The sequence below is a fragment of the Alternaria atra genome (assembly GCF_907166805.1).
Source record: "Alternaria atra isolate CS162 genome assembly, contig: 22, whole genome shotgun sequence".
NCBI classification, from domain to species: domain Eukaryota; kingdom Fungi; phylum Ascomycota; class Dothideomycetes; order Pleosporales; family Pleosporaceae; genus Alternaria; species Alternaria atra.
Genome location: NW_025091320.1, coordinates 482673 through 496918, shown reverse-complemented (window position 1 = coordinate 496918; position 14246 = coordinate 482673). Strand labels below are relative to the sequence as shown.

Sequence of the window (14246 nt, the reverse complement as noted above, 5' to 3'; positions counted from 1 at the left end):
AGTAAATGGAAAAGCGGCAAACAGTATGTCCTCGGAAGTATTGCTCGTGCATTTCAAAGTGGGCTGTCGAAACATCTTAAGAACAATTTCGCTCCGTGATCCTTCGCCCAAGCCAAAAATGCATCGATGTTGTACGGAATACGTTTCGCGAAATACGCCGCCAAGAGCTCCTTGCCGTGTTGGGATTTTTTGGCGGGTCCCGTATCGGCCGTATGGAATCTGCCGCACTAGCGGCATGAATGGGACTTAAATCGTGCAGTACCCCTTCCACCATCGCATTTTCGACTGCTACACCTCATTGGCATTGTCTTGGTTGCACAGCCTCTCGCAAGCTCTGCCTTTCTTTGCGCTTCACTTAGGATGTGCTGCGTAGAACCATTGCCAACACGTCCCATGACCATGGACACCACCCGGAGATAAGTCATCCTAGTACAATACACCCGCGCATGTCAGATCAATGGTGATAGGATACGACGAGCGCGGGATTCGCGGGGTCCGCGATATCGATAGTGGTACAGCTTGTCCCAACTCGGGTCCTCAAGATGCTACTGGGGTGGTCGTTGCACTCCAGGCTTGGGTATGGATGATTTGTTGCGGCCAATCAAGCCACTTGAGAAGGTCTGGTGTCGCTGCTAGCAACTGTTCAGAGGCAGAAAGAAGCCATTGAGGCCATTTCACTACCCACCACACCGGACGACATTGAGCCAGCAGTGCAGCGAAATGGGTTGTGATGATACAGGTCACCGGATTGTGACCTGCGAGAAGATCGAAGAACCGGTTGCTTAGCCTAGCAGGCCAAAGAAAGAGCAGAGAGTATTCGTCGCGATCAGACGATATGTGTCGAAAGCGCAGCCAAGTGGCGTGGAGTTCGTCGATGGCTGTGGCACAGGCCTCTTTATCCTGACTGTCCAGTAACAACTCTGTAAGCTCTTTGAGTCGCAAGATTTCTTGAGGTTTCTCCTCCCTTGCAAGCGTATCCAGTGCATACAGCGCTTCGGGGGACGCCATGTCCGTCATATGAGCGAACACCGAACTGTCCTTGATCCGATCCCAGTGTGGTAGTACCACAATCTTGATGCCTTGCAATAGCATGAAGCAGTGGTGAAGCGCGCTAATAGGGTCTTCGGGGCGTTCAAGCTGTGCTGAACCGAAGTTGTAAGTCAGGATCACCGAGGACAGCATGAACATCGGAATCGCCAGCTCAACGCTTGGCGTCTCTAGGTTCTTCCGATAAGTATCCAAGGCATGGCTGATGTGTGAGTCTGCCTGGAGCAAGAGGCCCTGTCTCTCGCTGGGCGGAAGCAAGGATGCTTTATGAACTGCTGAAAGAGCCAGGAAACCACGAAGGAGGAAAGGGTACTCGAAGCCCAACTCAATAAATTCGTTCTGGAAACCACGTTATGGTCAGCCGAACAATCCTCGCAAGAGAGCGCTAGAACTCACCTGCCAGACGACACTCCTGATTGCAGGGTTCGGATGCAACGACTTCGCGCACGACTTCGTCCAGTGATGCAGTAGACGCAGATCTGCGAGGGGCAGCTCAGAATTAGTCGGACTTGCTTCAGGACTTTCGGTAGGGTGTATTTCAATGAATGGTGAAGAGACGCTCGGACTATTTTGTGGAGATGTCGAGTAGCTGTCTGGTATTGATGGGAAATGGCAATGAATATCCAAACGAACACAGTTTCCACAGCGTGGGCGCGCTTCATTGCACTACGAGATGTGGTAAGTATATAGGCAGACATCACGACATGGAAAGTCTCATAGCTTCATGGTACCTGTCGCGCCCAGGATCTGAGCTTGAGGGACCATTTGCCGGGGTAGAGGCAGAAACCCGGATAATACACTATGATTGGCTGGAGAAGGCTGCAGCAGGATCGGGTGTTGACACGTACTTTGGTATGTCTCTGTTTGCATTGGAAGCATCCTTTTCGTGACTTGGTGTGAGTCTTGCGCTTTGCGACGCGCTGTTCAGTCATAGTGGCGAGGACGAGATGAGTGTATGAGTGCAATAGAAAGTTACGATGATTTGGAGCTGGGCTGCGGCGCAAGCTGATCAGTTATGTAAGCGACTAGCCGAGCCATTCGCGTGGGTGCGCTGCCCCGCGGGCCCCGTGGCCCCTTGCATTCTTCTCAACTTTCTGCGACGGAGCACAGAACGATCGCTGCTGTATGATTCTCCGAACAAACTCACGGTACTAAAGGAACACGTCGTAGCAAGAGGTGGACAACAATCTGCTTGTTGGGTATGGTTCAGAACTCCGAGAACGCCATGTAAACCCTTGGAACACAAAACCTAGCCCTTTCCTGCGCCTCTCGACGCCTTCCCAGATTCCGTCTCACAAAGTCGACGGTTTCCAGCCCATTCGCCAAGAATATAGCTCCGACCTTCCCAACTAAAGTCACATAGATCTCCTGTGTTCACAACTTTCCATCGCACCATTCCTCAGTTCCAGTTTCTAAACTCTGCCTGCGCGTCGGCATTGCGCCATCCGATATTTTCCTTACTCACTTCCTCGAGTGCGGTTGGCTTCCTCTTCGCTTGCGCGCCTGTGGGTGAGGGCTTCCTTGACCTTGGCTGGCTGGCGAAACGCTTGTCGAGAGCCGCCTGTTGCTTTGCGCGCATCTTCCGAGGTGTTAACGTTGCAAGATAGATTGAACGAACAGGATAGTTACCTCGACCTGCAGTTGTGCGCGCTCTTCTTCACTAAGTTGCGGCTCTGGAGGTTGCTGCGCCGCTTGCTGTTGAGACTGACCTTGACCCATGTTTGCGACGAAAGAACGATCAAAGATGACTTATTGGATAATTAGAACTTGTTTGAAACAAATATGTTGGGAGCGAACTCGAACCAAGTGCTCTATTGATATACATGTGGGTGTTGGCTGTCAGTATATCTTTGAGCTTAGGCCACTTGCGGCACGGTTGTCCTGTTAGGCAACGACGCTAATGGCACGGCCACATCTCAAGGCGCATTTATGTCAGGGGATGTACGACGTGCTATAAATATCTAGGTATATCCTCCTCCTTGGCTGTGCGACATATGGAATAGTTGCTATGATAGCTGCTAAACCGGTTAAAGGAGAAGGGTGGATGTATTCACTGAACTTACCTTGGTTTCTTTGTCTCCATCCTTGGTAAGAAGGACTACAGTATCTCTTGTGTCGTTTTTGTTGCCATGGTTGTCAGTGGCTCATCGTCTATAGCTCATCACAGTATCATCGGATGGTGAGTTCACTGGACAACCATGGTACCAGCCTGAGTCAAACGTGTACCGGTATGTAACACCACTTTCCCTTTGCATCCTCATGCCCGCTCATCACAACTATACTGATACCAAAGTCATTAAGAAATTACTTCTTCCATCATGCTCATCGGCGACAACCCGCACCGCTGTATCGGAAAAGGCTTTTGCGGCGGTGTTTGGTCTGCCGAAGAAGACACAGACACACGCGCCATCAAGCGCGAGGATGGAGGATCCGGACGATCGATTACCAACAATTACAAAATGCATCTCAGGATCATTCAGATCATGGACCAGTATCCCGCTTACATGCCCCTAGCAATACCACAATGTCATCTGCTCATCCAGCCGTGCGATTACTTCTGGTGGGACCAGCATCTCCCTCGCTTTTCCGCTGGCTTTGAAGAGTGCAGAGTAGAAAAGATCTAAGGGTTGTATTGGAAAATACCGTTACGTGCGCGTCGCACCTTATCTAGATCAGAACAACCTTCCCCTGTATCCAAGTAATAAGTGGTGCTCTCTTCTGGTAATCGCACAACATAGTTAAGTCCATGGTCTCGAAACACCCTGCAAATCTCGTGATAGCCGTTCTCTTGAGCAACCGTAAATACCTTCCGGACTTTCAAAGCACCTAGTGCAACAATACTAGGTCTCAAGAGCGACTTGACACATTCCAGGTGTCTGGCGGAAGTTGCTAATGACAATGGAGTATGTCCTGTGTTTGTCGATATAGAGAGATCAACCATGTCGCGAAGATAATTCACAGTCTGTAAGTGACCTTTTTGTGCTGCGATGGCAAGTGGTGTAAAACCGTTGTTATCTTGTCGATTCAGAAATGGATCTTTCTTGAGCAGAAGCTCTAGGATGTCCGGGTGCCCACTGAATGCCGCGTACCAAAGAGGACTGCGTCCATGCCAATCTACAACATCACACGGGTAACCACTAAGGTATTCGATGACCTTCTTCTGTCCTCGCATAGCCGCAAGACCAATGGCGTTACAACAGTGGATGTCCATCAAGGCCGTTGCATTCGGGTAATTATTGCCTTGGTTTCGGAAGAACTTGAGAATGTGGACGTGACCGAAGAAAGCAGCCCACATCATCGGCGATCGACGCAGAATTCCCAAACTGCCATTGTATCGGCTGTCCATGCAGATGGTGGTTTCGGCTTTGGAGTTTTTCTCGTGGACATCGATTTCCATCTTCCAGATAGTTCTACAAATCTCTAAATTTCCAGAGATGACTGCTATATCTAATGGGTATAGACCGTTCGAAGCTTCCACGTTTGGATTGACGTTGGCGCGAATAAGTTGTTGCACGCGGTTGTGATCTCCATCGCAGCAAGCAAGATACAAGCTTGTACGTCGGAGATTGTCGATGGTGTACATGTCGCTGGGTGGCCATTCCTTCAAGCTCTTCGCATCATACAGAACGTGAGACACGGACCTGCCAAGGCAATCAGGAATATTGCGTTGGCGGAGTCTTGAAGCGACCATAGGCGTGATAGCAAACGCACAGGGAATGAAAAGCTGTGAGGACTTCAGAGTAGTTGGCACTTGTATGGGCAGATGATTAAATAGGTCGTCGGCCGCTGCCAAAAAACTTTCTCTGTATAGCAAGAACGATTCGATGTTATCAGTTCGCAACTGAGGTCGTTCGTGGAGGAGCTTCATTTGCAACACATGAGAAAGACCAGGGTAGTCAGAAGTGTCCCACGAGGTAGCTTTCTGATGAGCAGTCTCCAATGCAGATTTATCTTCGGTCCACGTCGCTGATCTCGCGAAACGTTTGGTCGCTAGAGCAGCCTGAACGAGAGAAACACAAGGCCCAGTGGCTAGTTCGAGTGCACGTGACTCAAGACTATCAGCAAAAGAGCGCAGTTCGTGCACAAGAAACTGTACTCGCGGCATGCAATCCCTAGGGTCTGAGTATCGCGTGTCGTGCATGAATGGGGTAATCATTTCGCTCGCTACCACAACAAACTCTTCGATAGCCATGCTGATGACTTCAGCGATAGAGAGAAGTAAGATTCTACAGACTGTTAGCGGGGGAAAGACGGATGGAACCTGAGCTACGCACGCCTCTCGTGTCCTTACTGCTACTGCGTCTGCTTGAGAACATTCGGGACTTGGCCCATGGTACCGATCTTCAATATAATTCTGTTCCGGAGCTAACCGACGGAGTCCGGGCAGACAGTGTGGGGTAGGTGTGGTGGGTATCGAGAGGGGTCGTGTGTATGGGGTGGCCGATTGTGCCTCTGAACATACATGATGCTGGGATGCGCATCTGTCGCATCTGTCCGGCCATTTGCGGTTTGATGGGAGACACTGTGGGAATCAGCCAGGCCCTTGTGTGAATATGGTCACGAATGTCTTACTTTCTGTTTGTCTTTGCGGCATCTGTCACATTTCGGCAAGGACCGAGGCATTATGCCGTTGAGCCTTTGCCGCAAGAAAACTTTGAAGAACTACCATGAATCAATGGCTATTTCGTAGCATTTAAATGGGACCAAGTCTCCACTGTGGTTCAGATATATCGGTGTCAGTATGTATGTCTGAAGTCCCTCGATGTACATATGGGCCAATCAAGCCGTGTCGCATCACCGTCAGCCAATGGCGCATGTTGCGCGGATGCAGGAACCCTCCCCCCGGGGCAGCCGTACTTCGGCAGGCCGCGCCGCAGGGAGCAGCGATCGAAGGGAACATCTTCGTCCAATGGCGCATTATGGGCAGTGGGTACAACTCTCCAGACGTGCGACGCTAGATACAGCCTCGAACATTTATCTTCTGCAAAAAGTGAGCGTCCAATAGCGCACTTCGGAAGGAGAATGCATATCCGCGATGCGCGACGGGTTGCGTAGGGTCGAGAGCTTTTCCATTGTCTTGAGATGTGGTAACCAATAGCGCATTGGAGTCGCTGTCGCCGGAAAGGTTTGAACCTATGTCGCAAAGTCGCGGATATTTCAAGCTCGACGCATCGCCGAAAAAAAGCGTCTTCTGCTGTATTTGCAGATACAGTGGCCAGGCAGAAGATATGTGAGGATCGATGTATACTTAGTGTAAAGAGTTCTCCCCCGGAGGAAGAAGCCAGATAATCTCTGGCATACACTCCATAGCTCTTTTCGTCCAACTTCCCTACTACTGCCTTTTCCCAGTGTCGATATCGTCGATTAGTTTTGTTTCACTAGACTCGTGCGAAGGTTCCTCTCCGCAATGTTACAGTATTCGCGTACTGATGGAAGTAGTCATCGTACCCTCGCTGGCCCAACACAGCATCATGGATGTCTCTTCGCAATCCAGTTCAGCGGCTACCGAGTTGGGATTCAGTATAACCGGAACATACCTTGCAGCTATGACAGTCGTAATAGGGGTTCTTGCTCTTGCTCGTACTGTTCTGCGCCAGCGTCAACGCGCTGTTATGACTGATACCTACGAACTCGATGCTACGCCAGCATAAGCTGTAAGTTGGGCCTAGGAGCAATACTCATCTCAAGTTCACTAATTCTTTGGCATTCAAGTATCTCTGTCATCGACGTTGGCTTAGCACGGGAGAAATTGACATAGCAGAATAACTAGGAACGTTGGCTGGAGAGTGGTGGCGCGAGCTTGGATCGAAGGAGGGCACCCTAATAGCTCTTTCTTTTTGGATATGTGACCATGCAGCCTGTTTAGGTGAAGAGCTCTCGCGTACTAAGAGGCGCCCAATGAGACCAGGCTGGGGTGTGTCATGCTTGATGGCGCGGACAGACGGATCAGGCTGTGTCGGGTAGGTCGGCATATTGTTAGCTAGAAACGACCATTGTCATATGCGACACGAATTATGGGTTGGTAGCACGTTTTGCGTAGATAGGCCCATGTCAGCAGTGTGAAAATGTGTGGCTGTGAGGCGTGTGGCGAGCCAAAAAGTTGGTGTTGTTGCGGGGAGGCGTGAGGGTCTGGGCAGGAACCAGAAGCTTAGCGCTGGGTGCGTGCAGGGTGACGTACCCACCTTTCGGTCGCGCCTGCCCGCCTAGAGCCAGCATCCCTCGCGCCTCAACTGTCGCCATGTGCCAACACCGAATATTGCACCCATACACAAAAGACGATTGTCGGAATAATGGTGCGCATAAAAGGAAAATGGCACCGTGGACATTCGAACTGACCACCGTAGGCATCGCTACTACGGCAACTTGTAGCCGGTCCTCGCGCCAGACATGCTGAAGCCGGTCTCGATCTATGCTATGTGACAGACAACAGTAAATCCGCCCTGCGACTCGTAGCATTGTTCGCCGTCTGACATACTCCAGTAATTGCTACATCAGGCCCCAGCGGCACTTACCCGCAGCGCGCTTACCGCAACCCGCTCGACTCGCTCGTAAAGTTTCTCGACGCTAAACATGGCGACGACTGGGCCATATGGGAGTTTCGCGCAGAAGGGACAGGCTATCCAGATTCAGAGGTCTACAATCGCGTCTATCACTACCCTTTCCCCGACCATCACCCGCCGCCTTTCGCCCTTATACCAAACATCATGGCCAGCATGCGCAACTGGCTACACGAGAAGGAGGGGAGAGTCGTCGTGGTCCACTGTAAAGCCGGAAAGGGGCGATCAGGAACTGCTAGTTGCAGTTATCTGATCAGCGAAGAAGGCTGGCCGGTGCACAAGGCTCTGGACCGCTTCACTGAGCGGCGCATGCGCCCAAACATGGGCAAAGGCGTCAGTATTCCCAGCCAACTGCGTTGGATAGACTACGTCGATCGCTGGGCGAAACACGGCAAGATATATGTGGAACGACAGGTCGAAATTCTTGAAGTGCACTGCTGGGGCCTCAGAGATGGCGTCAAGATACAAGTCGAGGGCTTCGTCGAGGACGGCAAGCTTATTAAGAACTTTCATACCTTCACACGGGACGAGAGAGAAATTGTGCGAGGCGAAGTCAAGACTACCGGCATGGCACAGGCGGTGCAAGAAGTCATGTACAAGAACGGTTTCGGCCCATCAAAAACTAGCGAAGGTTCCAAGAACGGTTCCACTTCCTCTCTGGAACAACAGAACAACGTCGATGGTACCGCTTCCGAGCCGAGAGCATCGCGCGAGAGCCTACCCATGGGCACCGGCGATGTCGTCTTCCGTCCGTCCACGCGTGTGGTCCTTCCTACCAATGACATCAACATCGACGTCGAGCGCCGTAACAAAGCCGCCTTCGATCTGACCATGGTCACCGCTGTCGCGCACGTGTGGTTCAACACATACTTTGAAGGCAACGGTCCTGAGCAAAATGGCAATGTTGACCAATCTGGCATCTTTGAGATCGCATGGGAGGCCATGGACGGCATCAAAGGCTCTTCACGTAAAGGTACACAAGCTTTCGAGCGGATAGCGGTAGTCTGGCGCGCGCTTTCTAGCGACGAAGGTCGGCCTGGCGTTGTCATCACAGAACCAAAAGAGGGTGAGCCCGTTTCACAAGCGAAACCCGCAGATTGGAGGGGTACCAAGGGTGTGGAGCCGTCCGAAGACAAAGATCTAGGTGTTCGTACAGCAAGCCCACCCAATGCTGATTCAGATATCAGCCGGGCCAATAGTGTCCGAAGCGAGAACAAGAACAACACCAACATTGTCAACGCTCCGGGACGAAGGGATAGTGGCGAGAGCGACACCAAGGATGTCCGATCACATGGCCCGAACGGAGAAGAAGTTGTGACAGAGCCAAATGGTTCTCGAGCAAGTACAGAGGCTAGTGGGAGCGGACCGGCAGCGCCAGCCTCGCACCCCAAGCTATCAGATCGCCTAGATAACTCTAGTAATGCTGCTGGTGACTCGCGATCCATAGACCACCCTACTGGGTCACACAAGGGCGGGGGCCATATTAGTGGAGTTGCCGAGAGCCTAAAGTACCACATTTCGGGAGCAGCTTCCACCAACGATCTACCTGATGGAAAGCCTGAGAGCGAGATGAAGGATGCGAAGGAGCATGGGCTAGGACACATGACTTTTGGCAAGAAGAAGACAAGTTCATGAGTACCTATATCGCTGCAGCGACGGCAAAACTCGTGCATTGCGTCGATAACCTTGTACTCTGCTTTGGGGAATGCGGGGCGTTATTTGGAGAACTTGCATGACAGATCAGGAAGCTTGCGGTTGGCGTCTGGTCAGCGTATCACATGTGTGCACGAAGCGTGGTTGGCGCATACTGCATGGTGCCCTATGCATTGATGGAGTGTTGCGCAGCGCTTTTCTTTCGTAGTCAGACATTGTTTTGAGTCTGTATGAGTCTGTAAGGATGAGGTTGGCTTCGCTGTTCCTCAGATATACCAATTGCTTTCGGACTGCTAGAGAATGTTAGATGCTTCCGATCAAGAGCTTCCTAATCACAGAGGCACTAAATGTATATGCCTCTATACTACATATATTAGAGGGGGAGTGAGACGAGCACTCCACAGGTGCTCGCTAATGCACTCGGATGCTCAGCCGATACAGCTAGCGCATTCCTTCCACCGTCTGGCCACTTACCACGACACACGAACCACCATCACTGCAGGTCAGCATGGGACACAACATCAATTGTCGAGCCATTTCGATAAGACGCGTGTGCGTCGCGAGGACAGGGTGGTATTACGCCACCGGAAGCGCAAGGCAGGCCGATGTAGATGATAGCCGCAGCGTCGCCGAACTACTTGCAGGTATAAGAGCTATACGTAGTCGCAATGTATGGGTGTCGTGATTTTGATCTATGGTCTTGAGCACTAGAGGTGCGAGTCTATCTCGACGGCTTGATTGGAACCGGCGAAAGCGAGCGCTTCCACACAGGCACCTGCGAGGCTGAACTCTTCGTCAGACGAGGCTGAGCTACGCTTCGCCATAACATTGGCTACCTACTCACCGGTCGCAAAATCGCCATCTTCTCAGCCGGTCTATGCATCGTAACCTACTCGGGCCAATACATTGACGAAACGTTTCTCGCACAGGAAGGTCGGTTTCCAGGCAGCAGATTTAGGCGAACGTGTTCACCAGGTATGTGCGGCCTCACTCATGAAGACCCTGCATTGATATGGTGATTAATGGTCTAGTCGAATATACTCGTTCTCAACAAATTCAGCCTTGTTACGTTTCCCTAGGCAGCGCTCGTCATTTGCCAGATTAGCAGTCAGTCACTGCAGGGTAATTGAGAACGACATCACACAAGACTGTAGCCTGGTAGCGGTGTTGGGGGGGAAAGAGATCTGATTAGCAAGTATTGTGGGTCGATTATAGACGCAGAGTGAGGCTCTGCTTGTGGATAAAAGGTGTGAGACACAGGCTCTCCACTGTCTTCTTCTACCCTGAGACTGACTCAACTGTAATTGCTTTGTTTCATGTACATCTCAACTCTTACTTCCTAGTGTTACGAGTCCTTCAAAGTCCTCTCGTCAAGCGACACATTCAACAGTCGAGCGATAGTACAGAGACAGTCTCGCATCTTGGAAAGTCTGGAACCCATGAACGGACCGGATACTTCAAAAGCTTCCCACGACATTCCTCCCTTGCCTGAAAAAGCAAGCAAGAAGCTCTCCGATACCTCATTGTCTTCACCAGTCATTGTAGCGACACCATCGGTAAACTCCGAGTCGGACGATCTCTCTCTCCACGAGCGAAGGATGGAATCTTCACAGGAAACCATAGAGACCCAAATGGTTGACCAAAGCCAGACGACTGAAGAGAAGCAAACTCCTGTTCCTCCACCGGAGACTGAAGTGCCAAAAGTCGAGGTGATCATTGCAAAGAAGAAGACCGACAAGCAGGAGAAAAACGCATCGAAGAAGTCGAGGCGTAAGGCTGATGAGAGCTCTGCATCCGACACTAGTGACTCTGAGAGCGACAGCGAGTGGGATTACGATGGCGAGATTGAGAAGGCCAAGCGTAAGAAGAAACGGAAGTTGGCTGCGAAGCGAGCAGCAGAGAAGAAGAAACAGAAAGCAAAGGCGAAGAGCAAGAAGAGTAAGAGCAAGAAGCACAATCTCGTGAGCGAGGATGAGACTTCATCTGATTCTTCCGACTCAAGCTCCGACTCTGAGTCAGACGATGACGACAAGACGAGCCGACGCAAAGCTTTACGAGCGAAAGCTAGGAAGAGGAAGAATAAGAAGCTTGAGAGCTCTAGCGACGACAGCACCTCGGACACTTCAAGCTCCTCTAGCAGTGATTCGAGTTCGGAAGATGAGAAGTCGAAACGTGAGCGGGCGAAAGCGAAAGCGAAGGCAAAGCGCAAGGCCAAGAAGTCAAAGAAGGTCGAGAGCTCTGCATCATCGTCAGATTCTTCAATATCCGATGCCGAAACTCCTGTCCCGCCAACTCCGCCACCAGAACCTCCACTCCCGGGAGATGATCTAGACACCCAAGTGGTCAAAGTGAGTGGTATCCTCAGGAGTCTCAAGGCTCAGAAGGCTTCTCTCAACGCTGCCGCTACCGCTGCAGCCGTATCTACCACGAAGCTCGAGAAGCCCGTTAAGAAGAATGCATTTGAATTCAAGCGCGTTGATCAAGTCTTCGATATGAAGATCCATGACTGGAAACTCGTTGAAAGTAATTCCGACCAAAAGGACGAGTTTGACTGCGTGTTTACGGTGCGCAGGAGACTCAACTGGGAAGGCAAGTATCAAGAGACTCAACTGGATATCAAATCCAAGCTACTTCGCAACGCACTTCAAGAGGTGTTCAAAGACTGCAAGAGTATTAGTCTTGTAGAAGACATACCGCAGATTGATCCTCACACGCTTTTCCACTACTACAATGAGCTAAAGGTCTATATCAAGAAGACGCTGAAGCCAAAGCTGAAGAAGGCGAAGAAGTCCAAAGAGCAGAAGCGCCTAAAGCAGCAGATTGCACAATGCAAACTTCTCTTGAGCTACATTGATGAAGATTATACGGCAACACGGAAGGCTCTACGGCCTATGCTCAAAGCAGGCACAATCACATACGATCTTGTTTGGGCGTTGTTCAAACCGAACACGATCGCTTTCACGCCCACATACCATAACAAGGACGACCCACGCTGCTTCAAGGTAGACACGGCGTACGAGTACGAGAGCTGGATGACCGGAATCAAGTCATGGTACGTAGACGGCAAGTACCTGGAGTACGACGGAAAGTCTTTCGGCCTCGGAGATCACCAGATTACGATACAAGCCTTCAAAGGCCACAAGAAGATTACCAGCCTCTCGGCGTATCCGCTAGAGTACCACAAAGATCCCGAGGTGAGTAATGACTGGAGCATAGAGCGTACGTTGGCTGATCATTTTGCAGGGCGTCAAGAACAAACTCATTGAGCGAGGCAAGAAATTTGTCGCTCTCCAAGGCATGAATTACCGCCTACAGAAGGGCATCGCGTACATGAAGCACAAGAATAACATTATCCGCTTCATCATCAATGGCCGCGTCATGGTGGACCCGGCCATTTTCCGTCGCATCAATCCCAACTATCCGCTCTCGTACCTCAAGCAGGATGAGCTAGCACAGAACGAGGAGAATGATGAAGACGACGACGAGGATGAAGATTGCTGCTGTGGATCCGAGGAGGAGGGAGAAGAGAAGGAAGAGCAAGACAAAATGCGCATCGTCATGTGGAAAGACAAGAAGGGCAAGAAGCACCCCATCCGCGTGCCACAGAGTGTGGTTGACAAGGAGAGAGGTGACAGTCCTGATAAGCAAATCGAAACCGATGAAGATGGCAATGAAACTAAGCAGCAGGTCTTCACGGAAGAGGAGTTACTTATTGCGTCTCCAGTCGTGCTTGGTTTCGCCTTCTCGGAGAAACTTTGGCTCGAGTTTTCTCTGTCCGGCATCGATGAGATCAAGTGGAATGCTGAGGCCTTTGACAAACTTGTCTTACCCAGTCGCATCAAGCAGAATCTCAAAGGCCTAGTCTCCTCCCATTGCTTCAACGCCGCGAAGACGATCGACGACGTGATCCAAGGCAAGGGCAAAGGTCTCAACGTCGTCCTCCATGGACCACCTGGTGTGGGAAAGACCTTGACTGGTGAATCTATCGCCGAGTACCTGAAGTGTCCGCTCTATGCTGTCTCGGCCGGCGAACTAGGCACCAACAGCCGCTCACTCGAAACCGATCTCAATCGCATAATGGACATTACGCACTCCTGGGGCGCTATCCTCCTCCTCGACGAAGCAGATGTCTTCCTCGAAGCGCGTCAACCCCACGATATCCATCGTAATAGCCTTGTGTCCGTCTTTTTGCGTTTGACGGAGTACTACCAAGGCATCCTCTTTTTGACGACGAACCGTGTAGAGACGTTCGATGAAGCGTTCCAGAGTAGGATTCACATGGGTATCCGGTATGAGAATCTGCAAGCCAAGGCGAGGAAGAAGATCTGGGAACATCATATCGGCAAGGTGGAGCAGATGGGTCGAGAAGCTGAGACGGAAAAGACGAGGAAGAAGAAGAGCAAGAACAGTATGAAAGAGGGTGGGGAGGTGAAGGTGAAGGTAGAAAATATCGAGGAAGTGATGAAGCCGTTTACCGAGGCGGACTTTGATGAGTTGAGCAAGCGAAACATGAATGGACGACAGGTATGTATTTTATCCTTTTCAGCACGTACAGAAAGTGGAAAACAGACTGCTAACTTTGACTGCAGATCAAGAATACGGTCAAGACGTCACAGTCTATCGCTCTCGCCGAGAAGTCGGTCTTCAGCATGGAGCACATTAAGCGCGTGCTCGAGGTTGCTGAGGCGTTTGAAGACGACATGCGCGGGGGTAAAGGCTATCGCGATGCCATGAGGCAGTATACTTGAGGGACATGTCTTTGGTTCGTGGTTTGATTGGATCTTTGACAAGAGTACTGTAAGAAACTGAACACGCAATTCTCAGGATGTATGCAAGGATATGGGATACTGTTTCGACAAGTCTCAAGACCGAAGGGAGAGATGTTTCGACGCTCCGTGTGAGAGCAACGGCTTCTTGATTTTGCTTATACGTCTCCTCTCGAATATGATATGGCACATGCCGAAACTATTCTCTCAACATCTTCGCAAT

The 14246-nt window shown here is 50.9% G+C and overlaps 3 protein-coding genes across 3 annotated transcripts; 1 reads left to right on the top strand and 2 right to left on the bottom strand.

Moving 5' to 3' along the window:
* Window positions 1-2421: 2421 nt before the first annotated feature.
* On the bottom strand, window positions 2422-2766 carry ALTATR162_LOCUS2916 (uncharacterized protein; the record flags this gene model as incomplete). Its single annotated transcript, XM_043310522.1, has 3 exons — window positions 2422-2466; window positions 2513-2626; window positions 2677-2766. 3 exons carry the CDS (start codon window positions 2764-2766, stop codon window positions 2422-2424), a joined length of 249 nt encoding a protein of 82 aa, XP_043166457.1.
* A 901-nt stretch (window positions 2767-3667) lies between these two features.
* ALTATR162_LOCUS2915 (uncharacterized protein) lies at window positions 3668-5641 on the bottom strand (the record flags this gene model as incomplete). The annotated part of the gene is made up of 3 exons (XM_043310521.1): window positions 3668-5273; window positions 5422-5569; window positions 5620-5641. 3 exons carry the CDS (start codon window positions 5639-5641, stop codon window positions 3668-3670), a joined length of 1776 nt encoding a protein of 591 aa, XP_043166456.1.
* A 1696-nt stretch (window positions 5642-7337) lies between these two features.
* ALTATR162_LOCUS2914 (uncharacterized protein) lies at window positions 7338-14005 on the top strand (the record flags this gene model as incomplete). The annotated part of the gene is made up of 9 exons (XM_043310520.1): window positions 7338-7340; window positions 7392-7476; window positions 7528-9231; window positions 10057-10141; window positions 10187-10232; window positions 10289-10321; window positions 10601-12451; window positions 12501-13781; window positions 13847-14005. The coding sequence occupies 9 exons, from the start codon at window positions 7338-7340 to the stop codon at window positions 14003-14005; spliced, it is 5247 nt and encodes a 1748-aa protein (XP_043166455.1).
* Between the last annotated feature and the right edge of the window lie 241 nt (window positions 14006-14246).